The sequence below is a fragment of the Theropithecus gelada genome, chromosome 4 (assembly GCF_003255815.1).
Source record: "Theropithecus gelada isolate Dixy chromosome 4, Tgel_1.0, whole genome shotgun sequence".
Taxonomy (NCBI): domain Eukaryota; kingdom Metazoa; phylum Chordata; class Mammalia; order Primates; family Cercopithecidae; genus Theropithecus; species Theropithecus gelada.
The window spans coordinates 41193805-41213148 of record NC_037671.1 but is presented as its reverse complement, the minus strand read 5'-3'; the positions used below and the strand labels follow the sequence as shown (position 1 = coordinate 41213148).

Sequence of the window (19344 nt, the reverse complement as noted above, 5' to 3'; positions counted from 1 at the left end):
GGAGTTCTTTACATATTCCGGATAATTTTTTTTTTATCAGATATATATGTTTCAAATAGTACTTTACAGTCTGTGGCTGGGCTTTTCATTTTCTTAATAGTGACTTTTAAACAGCAAAAGAGATTTTTCCCCCCATTGCACTGGCTAGATTTTGCTATTTCAAATAGCAAAATAATCTTTAAATAATGTTTAAATAAAATCTGTCCCCTTATTTGAGCCTTCTTTAGCTTCTCGCAGCACAGTTTTATAGTTTTAGTATACAGATCTTACACATATTGTATTAAATTTATTCCTAAGTATTCTTTTTTGGATTCTATTTTTGTTTGTGTGTTTTCAAGACAGAGTCTCACTCTGTCTCCCAGACTGGAGTGTAGTGGCACAATCTTGGCTCACCGAAACCTCCACCTCCCAGATTCAAGCCATTCTCATGCCTCAGCCTCCTAAGTAGCTGTGCTTACAAGCACACACCACAACACCTGGCTAATTTTTTTGTATTTTTTTTAGTAGATATGGGGTTTCATCATGTTGGCCAGGCTGGTCTCGAACTCCTGACCTCAGGTGAGCCACCCCACTCGGCCTCCCAAAGTGCTGAGATTACAGGTATGAGCCACCGCATCCAGCCTTGGGTTCTATTTTAACTGGTATTTTTAAAGTTCAATTTTCAATTGTTTGTTGTGAGCATATAGAAATATAACTTATCAAATGTATGGCCCTTTTGTCCTGTGACCTTGCTAAAATCCTTTAGTAGTTCTAATAACTTTTTGAAGATTCCACAGATGGTCATGTCATCTGCAAATGGAGAGAACTTTACTTGTTCTTTTCTAATCTACAGACATTTGATTTTCCCCCCCCACTGCACTGGCTAGAACCTCTAGAATAATGTTGAATAGAAATGAAATTGAAGAGAGGTGAGAAAGACATCCTTGTTTCGTTCCTGGTCTTGGGAAGGAAGTGTTTAGTTGTTTACCATTCCCTGTAACGTTAGCTGTAGGTTTTCTGTAGACATTGTCAGAATGATAAAGTTCCTATTTCATCACAAAAGAGTGTCAAATTTTGCCAAATGCTTTTCTTCATTGATTTAGATGACTGTTTATAGCTTGCTTAGTTTTTAGTCTAATATAGCAGATTATATTGATCAGTTTTTGAATGTTGATCTTCCACTTCTAGAATAAAAGCCACAGTTGGACTTTTGTATACTATTGGATTTGTTATAATTTTATTAAGAAATTTTCGTCAATGTTCCTGAGGAATATTGGTCTATAGCTGTTTTTGTTTTTGTTTTCGTTTTTCTTGGAATGTCTTTCTCTGGCTTTGGTATCAGGGTAACACTGTCCTTATGAAACGGGGTAGGAAGTGTTTCTTCCTATTTTATGTTTTATATCTTTTGGAAGAGTTTGTGTATAGTTGGTATTATTTATTCCTTAGATATTTGGTAGAATTCACCAATAAAATCATCTTGGCCTGGTGTTTTTCTTTGTGGGAAGGTTTTTAACTACAAATTCAATTTCTTTAGTAGATATAGGGCTATTTAGGATATCTATTTCTTCTTTTTAAATTTTATTATAAATTGACAATTTATAATTGTATATATTTATGGAGAACAAAATGTTACAGTTTATGGATACAATGTGGAATTATTACAAGCCAATTAACATATCAATCACCTCAAATGCTTATCATTTTTTGTGTTGAAAATATTTGAAATTTACTCTCCTAGCGATTTTGAAATGTACAACACACTGTTATTAACCATATTCACCATGCTGTGCAATATCTAGTTCTTCCTGATGATGGTTAGTAGTTTATATCTTTCAAGAAATCTGTCCATTTCATCTTCATTGTCAAATGTGTTTTTGTAAAGTTGTTTCTAATATACTCACTTCATATTTCTAATGTTTGTGAAGTCTGTAGTGATGTTCTCTCTTTCATCCTTGACTATGGTAATGTAAGTCTTCTCTTTTGTTCTGATGTCTCTAATAAGAGATTTATTCATTTTATTTATCTTTTCAGGTCCATCTTTTTCGTTTCATTGATTTTTTTCTGTTGCTGTTCTATTTTTTGTTTCATTGACTTCTGCTTTGATCATTGTTCTTTCTTCTGCTTACTTTGGGTTTGTTTTTCTTTTTCTAACTTATTAAGGAAGAAGTTGAAATCATTGTTTTGAGACCTTTCTTCTTTTCTAGTAAAGACATAAAGTGCTTTAAAGTCTCCCTATCGAGAATTGTTATATGACCCAGAATATCTTGGTAAGTGTTTTCTGTGCAATGGAAAAGAACGTATATTCTGCTGTTTTGGGCTGAAGCATTCTATAATTTCGAATTAGGGGTATTGATAGTGTTGTTAAAGTCTTCCATATATTTACTAATTTTGTCTATTTGTTCTATCAATTATTCAGAATATTGACACCTTTACGTTAACTGTGGATTTGTCTATCCGTTTCTGTTGTTCTCTGACACTTCCTCCCTGTGCAGATTTCTCCTCTCTGGTGCTCTGCCCTGCAAATTCCAGCCACCTTGGCCTCTCCCAAATCAACCACTGCCTCCACATTTTGGTGAGACAGCCAATCCTGTTTGATCTTCCCTCCCTGAGCTGCTGCTAGAAACCGCATCCACGCAATAAACTAGTGCAGTCACCTTGTTTCACTCCCCTCCATGATTTCAGTCCTGTAGTGCCTGTTGTCCAATGTCTGAAAAAAAACGGTTTTACACATTTTGTCCAGTTTTCTGTCTTTCTAACATAAGAGGTTAAACCCAGTCCCCATTACTCCATCTTGTCTGGAAGCATAAGTCTCCTTACTTAATCTTAAATCTAAGAATGAAGTCTTCTCCAAAGATGTTAATGTCCCTGAAAAAATTAAAAGGATGGATGAAGAATGAGTTAAGAAAGGGCTGGCTAGAAGTCAGCTGGAGTGGACACCTTAGGGCCCTAAATAACCACTAAGTACATAATATCTTAGTTCATTTCATGGCCACAAATGCTCGGGCAAATAAATTTCATCAAAAGTAGTTATTTAGGGTGGCAAGACTGAATGCCTGCAACCCCTCAATATTTTAGTCAACAGACCACTTCAGGACGAGCTTGAAGAAGGAATATGAGTCTAGATTATTGCCAACCTTTTGTTAACATCTCCATTAAAATAAGAAAACACCACTGTCTAAACTTACAGAACCAGTCCTAGCTACTTGGAAGAAAATGCCACAAACATCAGTGGACTGCTCTTTAGGAAGTGTAGCAATGCATATTTTTGATGGCACAGAGGAAGGTAATTATTTTATTGACATCCTTATTAGATGCCATCTCAATCCCCTAACCAAGGCTTCACCACGGTTGGAAAATTGCTGCTGATGAATTTCACTCTCTGAGTAACTTGGGGCCCAGCCTCTGAATAAGGACAAGGTGCTCAAAGAGAGGCGATTTGAACCTTCAAACATCATAGAACTCCGGCTGCTCAGAAGGCACCTCTGTGGAGGAGCTTGGCTCTGGATTCTAAGGGAGTATATACCTAGATTTAAAGATTCCTTTGTTAGTTTGCATTTTGAGTTAGAGGGCCCTTTTGCCATCTCAAACCTTTAGCAGCATCTAACACATGTAATAGAATTATTGGGCATTCTGGTTAAAGATGGCCCACTGAAAAAATGTATTTATCTCAGTCCCTTTCAAGCACAAATTCCCACGTAATCCCCAGTTTCAGTATGATTCTCCCACTCTTAAATGTGCCTGGTGTCCCCAGGTCTAGGCAACCCTCTATTTTACACTATCCAAACAGTAACTCTTTAGTCTTTCCAGAGCGGGCAAGGCTGATTGTCTGGCAGCAGGGCTTTGGAAAGAGGCCCAGGAGGTCTTTTTCTCAAACAGACTTACAACCAGCCCTATGGTTTTTAGCTCAACTTTCGCCCCAGTTTCCACTTCCTGAGCCCTTTGAAAGTCCTGTGATGTGTGCTTCTCATTGCTTCTCAGCTCTTCCCACTGCCAGTGTGCTACATCGACTGCCACTTACCTTATATTAGCATGCTTTGCATTACGAAGAATCTGTGTTCTCCATGCTGCTACCTTTCCTCTTCCAGCATCAGAAAGTAGATGATGTACAAGGTATTACTAACTTATTTGTGCCAGATTTTACTGAGCCCACTCCAAAAGGAGAAGTCAAGAGTCTCAATATCAGTCTCTGGCACAACTAATATGCAAAATTCTACTCTCTTTCAAATACATGCCCTTTTCAAAATGGTATTAACAATTATGTTTTCATAATTATTTTAATATTCCCTCATAGAAGAGTTTCTGAAAGCTTATATTTTTCTCATTTGAAAAAAAAAGTAATTTCATTTAAGGTATAGTTCAGTGTGCTTACCATAATCAGTAACATAAAACTCATACATGGTTTGATTTGAGCCTTTAGGTATTTCTGGTAAGTCCAACTTGCTTTCATGCTGCCGTAAGAAGGCTTCGAGCTTTTCTCTGCTTTCCAATTCCAGAAGGGCTCCTAAACTCCACATTAGGCCAAACACAAATAATTTATGAAGATGTTCGACACAGGAAACACCGCCTTCCTCTTTGGAGGGAATTAACCCTTCCAGAAGATTGAGAGACTGAAAATGTTTTAAATAAAATAAATTTTTAAATTAAAATTTTGAAAATAAAAAATTGTGAATAGTAATAAAATTAAAAGGAGGGAGGAAGCGAAGAAAACAGATATATCTCAAGCTATTGCTTGATCACGGTCCTATAGCCAACTGCACATAGAGAAAGGCTATTCTGCTTTCGACAGGCAGCATGGTCTAGCAGAAAGGATGCTGAACTGGAAATCTGCTAGTGTGGTTTCTACCCCCAGCTCATCCCACTGACCTCTGTGAGTCTCAATTTCCTACAGGGAAAGCAAAAGGCCCAGACTAGGTGTTAGCAGCTAAGGGAGCTACTGGTTCTAAAGTTTGGTTATCCAAATTTTCCAGATCAAAGATTCTATTTCTTTGTAAAATTTTGCAGGACTTAGCAAACTGTGGCCCTAGGGGCTGGCCATCTGTTTGGTAAATAAAGTTTTACTGGAACACACACACAGTCATACCCATTCACCTATGCATTGTCTCTAGCTGCTTTTGTGCTACAACAGCAAAGCTGAGTGGCTGAGACAGAGAGTTGTGCAAAGCCTGAAATATTTATTAATACTATCTGGCCCTTTAAGAAAAAGTGTGCCAATGCCCTATAACATCAGAAAGAAAACTACTGTAAGACGTCCTCAGTCTTTCAAAACAAAATTATTCCAAAATAAAATATTCTCTTCTATTATCCATTTTAAAGTAATTACTAAATAATTCACTGACTTGGGCCTTATATATTGTTTCTAACCTACCCACAAATGATTGCATCCCTTAACTGAGAATCAAAGCTCTAGAATGTATAAGGAGAGGTCACCTATAGACCAGAATTAGGAGAGCCCTTGAAGATCTATGATTAGTTCTGTTTTAACCCAAAGACTAATAAGGAAAACTGAGTAGGAAAAAAAGAATGCTGGCTGGATATGGTGGCTCATGCCTGCAATCCTAGCACTTTGGGAGGCTGAGGCAGGAGGACTGCTTGAGTCCAGGAGCCTAGATCAGCCTGGGCAACATAGAGAGACCCTGTCTCTACAAAAAAAATCCAAAAATTAGCTGGGCATGGTGGTGTGTGCCTGTAGCCCCAACAACTCCCAAAGGCTGAGGCAGGAGGACAGCTTGAGCCTAGGACTTCAAGGTTGCAGTGATTTATGATTGATTGCACCACTGCACTCGAGCCTGGGCAACAGGCAAGACCTTGATGAAAGGAAAGGGGAGGGGAGGGAAGGGAAGGAAGGGAAGGAAGGAAAAGAGAGAGAGAGAAAGAGGAAGGAGGAGAGGAAGGAAAGAAGAAAGGAAGAAAGAAAGGGAAAAAATAATGCTACAAACTACTGTCCAGATAATTTTTAAAGATTTTCCTTATCTGTCATATAAGGAAACTTATTTGCTAAATTTGCAAAGCCAAGATTGCCTCCCAAGTTTTCTTGATTACAACAGGCCCCTTTCTGTTCTTTCCCATGAAGTGACCAACTTTATTTATTTTTATTTTATTGATTGATTGATTGATTTTGAGACAGGGTCTCACTCTGTAGCCCCAGCTGGAGTACAGTGGTACAATCTTGGCTCACTGCAAACTCAACTTTCCAGGTTCAAGTGATCCTCCCACCTCAGCCTCCCAAGTAACTGGGACTACAGGCACTCACCACCACACCTGGCTAATTTTTGTAGAAACGGAGTTTCTCCACGTTGCCCATAGCTGGTCTCGAACTCCTGAGCTCAAGCAATCCGCCCCCCTTGGCCTCGAAAAGTGCTGGGATTACAGTTGTAAACCACTGTGCCCAGACAATGAAGTCTTCTATGGTTAGGATGGAACCAGTAGTTGTGTGTCTGTGTGTGTGCGCGTGCACGCACGCGCATATGTGTTGTTTTTTATTTTAAAATTTACTTTAATTAACTACTTTATTTTACTGGCTGTCATTATTAGACACACTTTCTGGAACAGGTCACTAAACCTGACAGTGGGGAAGATAGTTCATTCCCCCTTCCTCTGACATCCGTCTGGGAAGTGAAAATAATAGAGAAAACAGTAAGATCATTAAGAAGATCTTTAAGAGGAATCAAAATTCTCAGAGCCTTTACAGTCACATCATCGAATGATTTTTATGGCTATCTGAACTTTCTATTTTAGATGGCTGTAAACTGCAACTGAGTGCAAAAAAAATCAAAATCGAAGTAGTAAATGTACAAAAAAAAAATCTTACTTGCACAATATAGTTGCACTCCAAGAGCTGCATTTTGGGATTGAGATTTAGTTTCATGTATGTGTATGTATCTTCAAAGGCTTTCTCATACAGTGTCAGGAATACAGCAGCTTCCTGTGCAGTGCGCTTCTTCAACCATGCCTGCAGAAAAGAAACAGAATCTGTTTGTTAAGAAAGTGAAATGTGGAGAGACCCTGAGGGTTCTTCTTCCCATCTCTCTGCCCCACCTGTAAGATTGGCTTCCAGCTGAGAGCAGAGCTGCTGATATAGACCATGCCCATCCTAGAAACCGTGGCAGGAGAGGCGTTCTCAATATTGTGGACTTCAAACAGAAGCTTGCAACTAGGGGCCATGGGAATGCGATCTCCATTAGCTAACGTCAGAGTTTTATTGTCATCCAAAACGGAATTTAAGTTCTCAATCCAGATGGCATCCACAGGACCATCTAAAATGAGGAAAATGTTTTCACCTGCAAATAATTAAAACAGCAAATCACTTTTCATCTGCAAATAATTAAAATGGAAAAATCAAAGAAATATTGTCTTAATATGCTGGCAGGGAAAAAATGATCACAAAGGAAGTTTGTGTATACCTTTTTTAGCTTTTAATGTTTTTCTCCACAGAGTAGAAAAAATGCCATCTGTCCAGTCATTGGTAGCAGTGTCCAGTCTGCCAAACATCTGAGGTGCAGTAATGGCTTTTGGATTCATTCGCATTTCTCTGTGAGGCCTTCCGCATTCTGTTTGCGCTTTCATTAGAATCGTGATAACGCTTGTCTTTCCAGAACCACTGGGCCCAAGAGTCATCAAGCCATGTCGTACCAAAGACGTCTCATATAACTACACAATTAACCAGTAAATTAAAAAAATGTAATTTATGAGTCTCTTGTTGACATTCAGAGTAGTTACTTGAAGTTTAAAGGCTTTAAATAAGCTCTTCGTTAAAGTAACTAGTTCACTATTTTTAAGTTGTAAAAAATGTTGTTTTACTAGATGTGCATAGCAAATGAGCACTACGTTATAAAATGATATGTGATAAAGTAATAACAATGTGGAGCTTGAATTACATTTTGGAAATAATTAACTCAGCATCTAGTTTTTGCTTCTTGCGTGATGTATTCCCTGTGATTTTGGTTTGTTAGTCTATAACCAGCAGTTTTTCCATGCGCAAACTTTCTCGGCATCCAATGTGATGATATCGCCCCTTAGTGGTGGAAAGCAGCAACGCAGAGCATCACAGTGAAGATCCGTTTCACAGGGGCCTTCTGATTCCCCAGAAGTACATCATGAATGAGGATTCCTGTGCAAGTGATTTATTCAGGGAGTGCTCCCAGGATAAACCAGTAAAAAAAGAGAAAAGCAGGACAGGAATGGGAAGAAGCCAAGTAAGGTGTGATTGAGGACAAAGCCCTGTAGAGGGCAGACGTGAGCCTGATCCCGCGGGAGACTGGAGTGTAACTTACATCTCAAAGATTGCTCCACCTGGAACCAGGCAAGCTTGACTTTCCTACTCCATAAACTCTCAGAAAGGTTGGTTTAGGGGCGAGGGTGGGAAATAAACTCCCGTGCAGCACCTACTCTTTGTGCCTGCCAACAAAATGGCTCCAGTCCTCCTTTTGCTATTAGAAGCCAAAACACACAGAAGCTGGGCAGGGGCACATGGAAATGCTAAAAGAGATTCAAGGAGACATGCTAGGCGTATGGACAGCCGCTGTTATAACATCCTGTCTGTAGTTTTCTCGATTAAAAAAAAAAAAAGAAGTCAAAGGTCTGACAGCTGATCAGAGGTAGAGTGAGTCATTCTCCTAACATTTTGGACAGAAATGTATTACCATTGTAAACTATAGTTTAAAAGCAACAGGCACTGTTCCTGACATGTTCAAGAACAATGTTATTGACATCAACAAAGAACCCAAAATTCTAGTCGCCGCCCATTGAGATGGCGAGAATTTTAGAACTCAGTATACTGTATGCATATCATATATAAAATCATGTTTTCCCAGAAATTTTTTAAACTCTTAAAATGGTTTCCAGTACATGAATGATGAAAAGCACTTTTCCCTCATGCACATATTTCTTTGTAAGATTTGGATGTGTCTCAGATACTTGCACATCTTATAATCTGGCAAGAACAGTAAGTTAAAATAAGAATTGTTATATTAATATTTCAAATGCAGTTTTCAACAATGTCCACAATTTCAGCTCCTTAATTTTCCAAAAACTCTGGAAAATATTCCCAAAGCATCAAGCTCATAGAGATTTAATCCTGTGTCTCTGCTACCAAGTTCTTGATTCTACTGGTAATACAATCAAGGTGGTTAGACGGTTGTCACAAGGATGAAATGTGATGAACAGAAAGACACCAACATATGCAGTCAAAAGATTCAGGTTTTAGTGTAAGCAAAGGATATAACATGTCCACACACAAAGCAGGAGCAAAGTAGCATTCCGGGATTCCTCAGGCGCTGCACCCCACTGAGGCACCCAGCTGCAGCCAGTACTAACAGATTGGCACAAGAAACCATCTGGATTGTTCCATTCCCCAGAGTTTTTATAACCTACTATTTCATCCCAACGTTGTCCCCAGGTGTAGGTAACAACTGCAGTAAATTACTGCTTGATTACTGCGAGGCAGGGTAAATCCATACTATCTTTCTTGGACCACCACATCCCCCTTAGTATTCTTTTTGCAATGATGTACATATGATGTTTTCATTTAACATTTACATCAAGTAAGACTAACCATGAGTTTTTCTATTCAGACAGCTATGTTTAACACATACTTATCATTATACTGATAATAGATTAAAATGTCTTTACCTGCACGAGTTTCAGGTTCCAGGGTGGATGGTTAATCAAACCCTCTATCTGAACCTGATTGGCTACTGCTTTTTGCAGTTCCACATAAGTATTACTATCCAGTTGCAGTCCCGGGAACAGGTCATTGATTAAGCTGAGGAACAGGGGTTCATCTTCATCAACCTAAGGTGGCATAGTTTAAAATAAATTTACTCATTCAGTCAATAAATGTTATCAACTAGCTGGGACATGCATAGTACTTATCACTTCATCCCCAGAGAACCACTTATTACTCTCCTAATCAGGCTTGTATTTTCTAGTACTTTCTCCAGAATATCACTGATATGGTTTGGCTGTGTCCCCACCAAAATCTCATCTGGAATTGTAGCTCCCATAACTCCCACGTGTCGTGGGAGGGACCCAGTGAGAGGTAATTGAATCATGGGGGCAGGTCTTTCCCTGCTGTTCTCATGATAATGAGTAAGTGTCACAAGATCTGATGGTTTTGTAAACGGAAGTTCCCCTGCACATGCTCTCTTGCCTGCTGTAAATGTAAAGATGTAACTTTGCTCCTCATTCACCTCCCGGCTGATTGTGAGGCCTCCCCAGCCATGTGGAACTGTGAGTCCATTAAACCTCTTTCCTTTATAAATTGTCTTTATTAGCAGTGTGAGAACAGACTAATACAATCACCATTGAATCTACATTGTACCCAAAGTTCCTTAGCATTCAATGTGTTGTACATTCCTGCCCCAGTCTACTGCTCCAAAGTACCACCTCATTACTTTATCACATGAATGCTTTGCTTCTCACAGAGTGGCATTTGCATTAACCTTAAAAATGATCATTTGTAGTCCCAACCCCATGAGATTAAAGAACTAATATTTTATTTAAATTGGGGAAATAGCCATAACCCTGCATGACTTCATCCAACAATGGCTGGAAAAGTCCATCAGGGCAGTGTTCTGAGCCTTTCTTATAAGCAGTAGGTTTGAGTACACTGACTCCAATCCTTATTTGCAATGTCTTTAACACACAGATTGCCCTGTTCCCAACATCTGACCCCTTATGATTTCTCTTTATTCTCCAGGGCTTTGCTGATGCTTTCTTGAATACTTGTCTAGGAATTTCCAAAATACCATTATCTAAGGGAGGCTTAGACTGCACTCCAGCCTGAGTGACTTAGGGAGTCTAAGCCTCTCTTACAGTCCATGTGAGTCATACAGGCAGTGAGGTATACTGGCAGGAGCAGTGGATTTGGCATCAGAAAATCTTATAAATTTTTGTCCCCTCTTCTCAGCTGATGGTGATTATGGGGGAATCCTACAACTTCTAGTCTCCATTCCCCAATAAGTGAAATGACAATAAGCAAGCTAGCCATCCAGATCCCACAGAGTTGCTATAAGGCTCAAATAAGACAATACACCTGAAAAGACTTTGTAACAGTAATGAACTCCACAGATGTTAGTTTTTGAAACTAGAATGTAGCTTCCTGAACCATTTCTTCTTCAATCTTGTACACCCATGGCACGGACACAATATGTGGCATGTAGAAATCTTTATATGCCACATGAACCTGTCCATCAAATATTCAAAACAACCTGGCTAGGCTGGGCATGGTGGCTCATGCCTGCAATCCCAGCACTTTGGGAGGCTGAGGCGGGGTGGATCACGTGAGTCCAGGAGTTTGAGACCAGCCTGGGTGACGTGGCAAAACCCTATCTCTACAAAACAATACAAAAATTAGCCAGGCATGGTGGTGCGTGCCAGTAGTTCAGCTACTCGGGAGGCTGGGGCAGGAGGATAGCTTGAGCCTGGAATGCGGAGGTTGCAGTGAGCCAAGATTGCACCACTGCACTCCAGCCTGGGCGACAGAGTGAAACTGTTTCAAAGAAAAAAAAAAAACAACAACCAGGCTGTAACTGTGACAAGCATGAAAGCAGCATGCTCTCCACAGTAAATATTCCATGTGCTTTGGAAAATAAAAACGGTTATGTTTTGGGAGAGATATATCTGAGATAAGCTAGTCACATACAGAGAAAGCAAAAAGTTCTCACGGTTCTCTGGGAATCCAGATTCTTATGCTGAGAATTTGTCACTTTGTGAATAACGGAAGAGAACTAGGTTGAATCTTGGAGCTGAAGCCCACTGATGACCTGTTTCACTGCACACGACTGATAAAAGGAGGCACTTATAGCCCATGTTGGTCACACAGGGTCATGGGGTCTTTTGCTTTCTTCTGGAAGCACAGTGGTGGCTTTGCACAGTTATTATCCCTGTAATTATGAGTGCTCACAGCTCAACATCAGCCTACCCCTACTTGTCCACCAAATACAAAGAAACCACATTAAAATTTTGGAAAAGAAGAGAATTCAGAGAAGATACCAGTTTAGAAAGGTTCATATCTCTTAGTCCTCTCATGACAGTGCTTAATTCACTATCTTCTGGTCTGGCTCTTTTTTGAGATCCAAGAGTCCTCAATACAGACAGAATATTTCTCAATCCAAAGTCATAATGAACCTGAGATGGGAGAAGAGGGCAAAAAGAGGGTTTAATTGAAAAACTAAACACAGACTCATGGCTCACTCTACGCATATAGGTTGATTCTGATACTTATAGGCCATAGTTTTGGGGTGACTAAGCTGCAAAGGTTTATTAGCTCAACTTTCCTGCCTTTCCTTTGACTGAAATATGATCATTCCATGGGAAAATCCAACCTGCATGATCAAGTATTCACACCTTAAATATCTTTTGAGAACAATATCATCTGATACAGTCTGAGTGACAAACAATAGATTTTTTTTTTTTTTTGTCTGTCGCCCAGGCTGGAGTGCAGTGGCAGGATCTCGGCTCACTGCAACCTCCACCTCCCGGGTTCAAGCAATTCTCCTGCCTCAGCCTCCCCAGTAGCTGGGATTACAGACATGTGCCACCACACCCAGTTAATTTTTTTTTTTTTTTTTTTTTTTTTTTTGTATTTTTAGTAGAGACAGGGTTTCACCGTGTTAGCCAAGATGGTCTCGATCTCCCGACCTCATGATCCACCCGCCTTGGCCTCCCAGAATGCTGGGATTACAGACATGAGCCACTGCACCCGGCCCAAACAACAGACTTCTAAATGTATAACCAAGAGGTTACATACTATGTGATTCCATTTATGTAACATTCTTGCAATAAAATTCTAGACATGGAGAAAAGGTTAATGGGTTAGGGATATGGGAGAGAGGTGGGTGTGGCTATAAAGATGTAGCATGAGGGAACCTTGTGGTGATAGAACAGAGCCGTATCTTACATATTCCATACAACTGTATCCACACACACACATACATACACACACCAGTGCATGTATAACTGATGAAACCTTAATGAACTCTGTGGACTGCTTCAGTGTCCATTTCTGGTTTTGTTATTGTGCTATAGTTACAAGATGTCAACACCGGACAAGGCAGGGTAAAGGGTACACACCTCCCTGTACATTCCTTTGCAACTTCCTGTGAATCTACAATTATTTCAAAATAAAAAGGTCTTAAAAATACACAACCAATAGGTAAAATTAATTCTAAAAGCATTTTAGAAAAGAGTCAATGAGATTTTAACTCACTGATGAGCATTTATCAAGGGAAAATTGCAAAGTGAAAAAACCAAATACTATTGCTAGTGGGTAAGCAGTAAGCAGATCTATAAAGTTACCTGTTTAGTAAGTTGCTCTTCACAGAGTTTGTAAAGAACATAAAATTTTTGAGCCAAGATAACGTTTTCAAGAAAACCACAGCTTGCAAGTTTAACTCTCATAATGATCTGAAAATTAATATAGTGAGATTTTTTTTCAACAACTTTAGTGAAAAACAAGTAAACAACATAAAGTACATTATGCTTTCAAATCCTGGTGCATACCTGTCTATCAGGAACCATCATAGCAACAGTTCTAAACTGGATTTTTAGGTTTTCTGGTAGTTCCTGGCGCCCAGCATATCCAGGGTTCTAAAAGTTAAAATATGTTTACTTTTTAATTGTTGATACAGCTTTCATTTCTGAATACAAATATATTTCAGACCCCTAATTCAGATTTTAAGATGGTATTGAAAAATATTAGATTCATAAAATACTCTTGTTTTCTCAAAACAATGTGTATTGGACCACGCATATTTACTAATATTCATATGCCCTTTTACATCTTTCTATATTCATGATATTAATAAGGTCACATGCAATTTTTTGTGGCAAAAATTAAGTACCTATCTGTCTACTGCCTTAAAAAATAGAAAAGAACATGAAATAATAGAAGAGAAAACTGAATAGATACCTGATAATTATGGTCTAAAGTGTGTTATTGAAAAAAGAAAAAAACTCAGGATTTTATACTGATGAGCGTCCTTGGGCATTTTTTTTATTGCATCTCTTCAGTTATTCTTCGCAGTCACAGTTACAGAGCTCTTTGGCTGACAAAAACCCATAGAAGTGAGGAGAAATAAAGATGGCAGTGAGGGGAAATAAAGAAGGGAATGATGGGAAAACCACTGAAAAGGACAAAAGCAGAGGCAGACAGGAAATGAGGGCCTCCTAAGAAGCAACAGGTTGAAGATAGGTCAGACCCAAGTCTCAGAGGGAAGGCTGGAGATTCAAAGACAAGTAAGTAAGGCCAACAGGAATGAGTTATCTTAGGCAAGTTTGTTAAAATCCTTCAGTCCCTGACTATCTACTGGGCACTGTCAATAGGCCAGGTACCTTATTAGGGGCTGGAAATGCAGAAATTGAGGCTGCCTCTCAATACTGCTCTTATCCTTCCTGAGCCACAGAAGCCCACTTGCAAGTTGGGTACAGCAACAGCCAGATTAAAAACTACATTTCCCAGCCTGCCTTGCAGCTGCTGTGATTAAATTCTACACCGCGAGATGTGAAGGGGCACACTGTATGAAATACCCTTGATGTTTGTTTGAAGGGAGTTGACTCAGTCAATTGACTACAACACGATAGTGATGCTTTCTGTAGCATCTTGGGTCATAAGGTGACCTTGAAGATGGAATTCATGATGGAGCAGAACCATATAAGGATCTTAAGAGAATAAATCCTTACATGTTAAACTACAATTTTTTTAGGTTTCAGTTACTCACAGCTTAATGCAATATCTAATTGCTATTTCCAATATTATTCTTAATCCAGGGAGCATGTTAAGCATTTTTAAAAATTCTAGACCATAATTTTACACTGACTACATTTCTTCATCCCACTTCCTGAGTTACAATCAACACTTCCAGATTATTCTTATTTCCCCCTAACTGCTTTACTGGATGTTTGCTTACAATAAGTGTATCAGAAACATTTCTGATTTTGCTTCCTATAATTTATCATCTTTATCCATGGGGACATTTAAAAACTCGGAGTGCTTTGTGTTATCTTGCAACTTCGAGATTTAACTTTATGGAAAACACATAACAGCTTTAAAACTGGTGACACATAAAAGTATAGAAACTCTCATTTATTCATGCCTTTGGTTTTCTATCTTTACAACACTGAATCTCAAAGCTCACCCTTAATCACATGGTAACTGAATTTGTTACAATTCTTTGGTACAGGACCTTGTTAAATTATTGCAGAAATTTTATTTTTATTTCCTTTTATTCGGTGTCAAAGAAAAACCAATTGTGGAGGTTAAGCAGTCAGATTTTGATGTTAGAGAGACAATAACTTCTTTCTCTTACTGGCTGGGTGACCTAGGAAGTTTTTAAGTCTCACTGAGCCTCAGGTAAGTCAGCTATACAATACCCACTTCAGAGGACTATCGTAGCTATAAGATATGGTGTACATGTGAGAGAATATTTCAGGTCCTTCCTCTTGCTAGTTGCATGATAGGACGGCACGTTTTCCCCCACCCCACCACCCCTTGAAGTTAGGTCACGAAACTTGCTTTAGCCAATGACTTACGACTTTGTGTCACTTCTGGAAAGAAACTCTAAGAGTCAGAGCACAATTCTTCATGTTCTCTTTTTCCTTTGCTATAGCAAAGAGCAATGATTGAGATAGCAGGTACCTTGTCAGGCCAAGTACCAGAGTAAGGACATACAAAGCAGCCCTGGCCTCCCACCTCTACCTTAGTCAACCCACAGTGGACATGTGACAGAGAGATAAATCTTGTGGCTTTAAGCAATTAAGATTTAGGGATTGTTTGTTACTGCAGAACTATGTGAGTTACGCCATCTGATATAGCACATAGAACATCTAGTCTGCACCTTACACATATTAAGTGGTCAATAAACAGTATCCATTATTATCATTAGCATATTACCTCTGTAGGTCTGGATTTGAATTTTTTAATTGAAAAAAATTACTATTTTATCTTCCGTCTGGGCTATAATGACTACTAAAAAAATCACACGGTAAGAGAGAACAGCTCATGACTCCTGGATAGCTGGTCATTCATCCACTAACACATGCTTTGTTTTACTTATGTCTGTAACAATTAAACTAATTAAATTGCATTTAAAGTCTTTTTTCTCACCATCGTTAAGAAGATTCCAAATTCTGGATTTAAATCAACACAATCACCATCAGAAAAAATGAACTGTTTCTTTCTCTCTTTTCTTGCTGTCAAAACAATATAAATTTGTTGTGCTGCCACTGATAACACAGGCAATTCAATTCTGTTAAACTCATCAAAGCAGCCCCAGGAACCTGACTGTGCAAGACCTGGCATGAAAAACAGTTAATTTGTAAAGTTTTACTCTATAACATACCTTCTTGATAACAATCATTTCTCCAGGGCTCCCAAACCATTATACATATGTAATGTTTCATATCTGGCTGTTGATAAATACGTATTTAATTCCAGTGATAAAGAGAGGTTTAATTATTTGTACATTTTCATCAAAACAATGGAAATAGTACACTGCCAAAATGAAAGTACAAATTTTGGGGGTATTCTGAAAGTAGAAACAACAGTATTTGCTGACAGATTGGATCTGAGTATAAGACAAAGAATAGAGTAAAGGATAGGTGGAAGTTGCTTGGGGGATGGTTATTTTGTTTGTTGTTGTCATTATTGGGTTGTTTTGTTGTTATTGTTGTGCCTGAGCACCTAGAGATCAGGAGTTTTTTTGTTTTGTTTTGTTTTGTTTTGTTTTGTTTTGTTTTTATATATACATTTTTTTGGTGGAGTCTCACTCTGTAGCCCAGGCTGGAGAGCAGTGGCACGATCTCAGCTCACTGCAACCTCAGCCTCCCGGGTTCAAGCAATTCTCCTGGCTCAGCCTCCTGAGTAGCTGGGATTACAGGCACGTGCCACCATGCCCAGCTAATTTTTGTATTTTTAGTAGAGACGGGGTTTCACCATGTTGGCCAGGATGGTCTCGAACTCCTGACCTCATGATCTGCCTGCCTTGGTCTCCCAAAGGCGTGAACCACTGTGCCCAGCCAGAAGTTTGGTTTTAAACATAGTGAATCTGAACCTGTTAGACATTTAAGTGGACATGCTAAATCAACACTTGTATGTAATGAATCTAGAGTTTCAAGGAGAAGTCCAAGCTAGAGATAAAATTCCGGAGTCATCATACAGATAGTATTTAAACCTTGGGCCTACATAAGATCACCAAGAGAATGCATGTAGATAGAAAAGAGAAGACCGCCAAGGACTGAGCTCTGAGGCTGATGTGTCTTCAAATATTTTTTTTCTCTGTTCATCTGAAAACACCTTCTACCTACCTTTCAGGATTTTCTCAAAATTTTCCATCTGCTGATGGCCACCCACTTCTTATTTTCCAGTGTTGCTATGCTTTCTAAAAATATTTCATTTCTGTGGGAGGGAAGCCACATGTGTCCCCCGTTTGCTATCTTGATCCTCTCTACTATTATTTCAGGCAATTATACATTGATTCCATTTTCATGATCTAACACACATTCCATGCATAGACTAACACTAGCAATAGTGTTGAACCATAAGAAATTGTTGATATCCAGCCATTTTTGACCTAGAAAAATGGCAATATCATATGGATCAACCCATACTAATGTTGATTATGTGAGACTGCATCACTTTGGATTTATATCAGAAAATAACATTAAAGGGCAATAAAAATAAATTCACCAAAAATAATCTATATTATTTGACACTTGCCTTTGAAAATCCTTCCTAGGCCTCTGAAATCCATTTGATCCGAGCAGTTGAACACGACCACATATTTTCCCAAACACCTTCCCATGTCTTTTGTGGTTTCTGTTTTGCCAGTGCCGGCAGGTCCCGCGGGAGCGCCTCCCATGTTCATGCCCAAGGCCTGAGCTAACGTGATATAGCATCTGCAAACGTTCATCCAATAAAGCACTGTGAGTATGGGATGATACATTACAGGATGGCGCAAGCAAAAGTCCAGTGCAACTGAAATGGGCCTGTTTATTTTAGAGTCTGAGTAGCCCACATAAAAGAAGTGACTAAACAAGGTTAGGGTACTTGATATTCATTAAAAGTACTACAGTGAATCCAAAGATTTCTTGAGACAAATTTCCAAACTCCTCAACCCTGACTTAAAACCTTCAGGCCTTCCTCCCATTACAGTCAGGAGAACCAAATGAGCAGTGTTGTGCTGGCAGATGTTTAACAACTGGCTCTCCAGAAAAAAAAAAAAAAAACACACCTGGTTTTCATGTTTGCCAATTCCTATTGTATAAACACTTCCACTGTGGTCAATGGCAAGCTACCAATGCGATATCACAAAGTTGGGGCAAAATGCACATAGACAGAAACCAGGAAAGGCCAGGAGCGGTGGTTCACGCCTGTAAGCCCAGCACTTTGGGAGGCCGAGGCGAGCAGATCACAAGGTCAGGAGTTCAAGACCAGCCTGGCCAATATGGTGAAACCCCCTCTCTATTTAAAAAATACAAAAATTAGCCAAGCGTGGTGGCATGCGCCTGTAGTCCCAGCTACTTGGTAGGTAGAGGCAGAGGTTGCAGTGAACAAAGATCAGGCCACTGCACTCCAGCCTGGGCGACAGAGTGAGACTCTGTCTCAAAAAAAAAAAAAAAAAGAAAGAAAGAAACCAGGTAAGCACCACAGGCTGATGCAAGTCAGCTCAGCACACCATTGTAAATAAATAGTTTCACTATGAAATAATTCACTCATTTAGAAAAGTGCAAAGAATACTAATATAATAAATCTCTTTGTATCCATGATCCAGTTTCTGTTGTATTTGTTTTGGATCTAAGTAAAACTTAGTAAAGATCTTAGTAAAGCTTCATGAGACATGACGCTTAATATGTAAACACCAATAGAAGAGAAAACACTGACAAATTTATGTTTCTACGGCACTGGGCATATAAAACAGATAGGTTCAATAAATCAAAAGGAGGCTGAAGATGTAATTTGATATAATTTCACCTGGAGGCAGCCCTACTTAAAGTAACAGCGGCACTAAATATTAAATAACCCAATTTAAGTCAATTCTAACAACATTTATTGAATGTTTTCTATGCACAGCATACTTAACTGGGTGTCATGGGATAAAAAAGACCTAATAATGGCCTAGTGTCATATAACAGAAAGAATTGTGATGGGATCTGCCATTGACTAATTATTCATATTGGCCATGAAAATGTACTTTAGGTATCAATTTCCACATCTGAAAATCCAAAGACTAAATTACATGATCTCCAAGGTACCTTCCTTCTCGGCAATTTTAACTTCTTTTGGGATTCTAGGAATATTTTTCCACTTGCAATCTAAAATTCACCATTAAATTACAGTCAACATTCAAGCTTGCTTTTATTCTTTTATCT

At 38.9% G+C, this 19344-nt stretch overlaps 1 protein-coding gene across 2 annotated transcripts in view; it reads right to left on the bottom strand.

The window, feature by feature from the left end:
- DNAH8 (dynein axonemal heavy chain 8) overlaps positions 1–19344 on the bottom strand; it is a 322639-nt gene that overhangs the window by 158722 nt on the left and 144573 nt on the right. For both annotated transcript variants that reach the window (XM_025382614.1, XM_025382615.1), the window contains 10 exons: positions 17693–17871; positions 16082–16269; positions 13480–13566; positions 13276–13383; positions 11971–12105; positions 9607–9768; positions 7380–7626; positions 7015–7256; positions 6788–6928; positions 4349–4586 (listed from right to left, as the gene is read on the bottom strand). In XM_025382614.1, the coding sequence (XP_025238399.1) occupies positions 4349–4586; positions 6788–6928; positions 7015–7256; positions 7380–7626; positions 9607–9768; positions 11971–12105; positions 13276–13383; positions 13480–13566; positions 16082–16269; positions 17693–17871 (1727 nt within the window). The remainder of the gene's footprint in view (positions 1–4348; positions 4587–6787; positions 6929–7014; positions 7257–7379; positions 7627–9606; positions 9769–11970; positions 12106–13275; positions 13384–13479; positions 13567–16081; positions 16270–17692; positions 17872–19344) is intronic.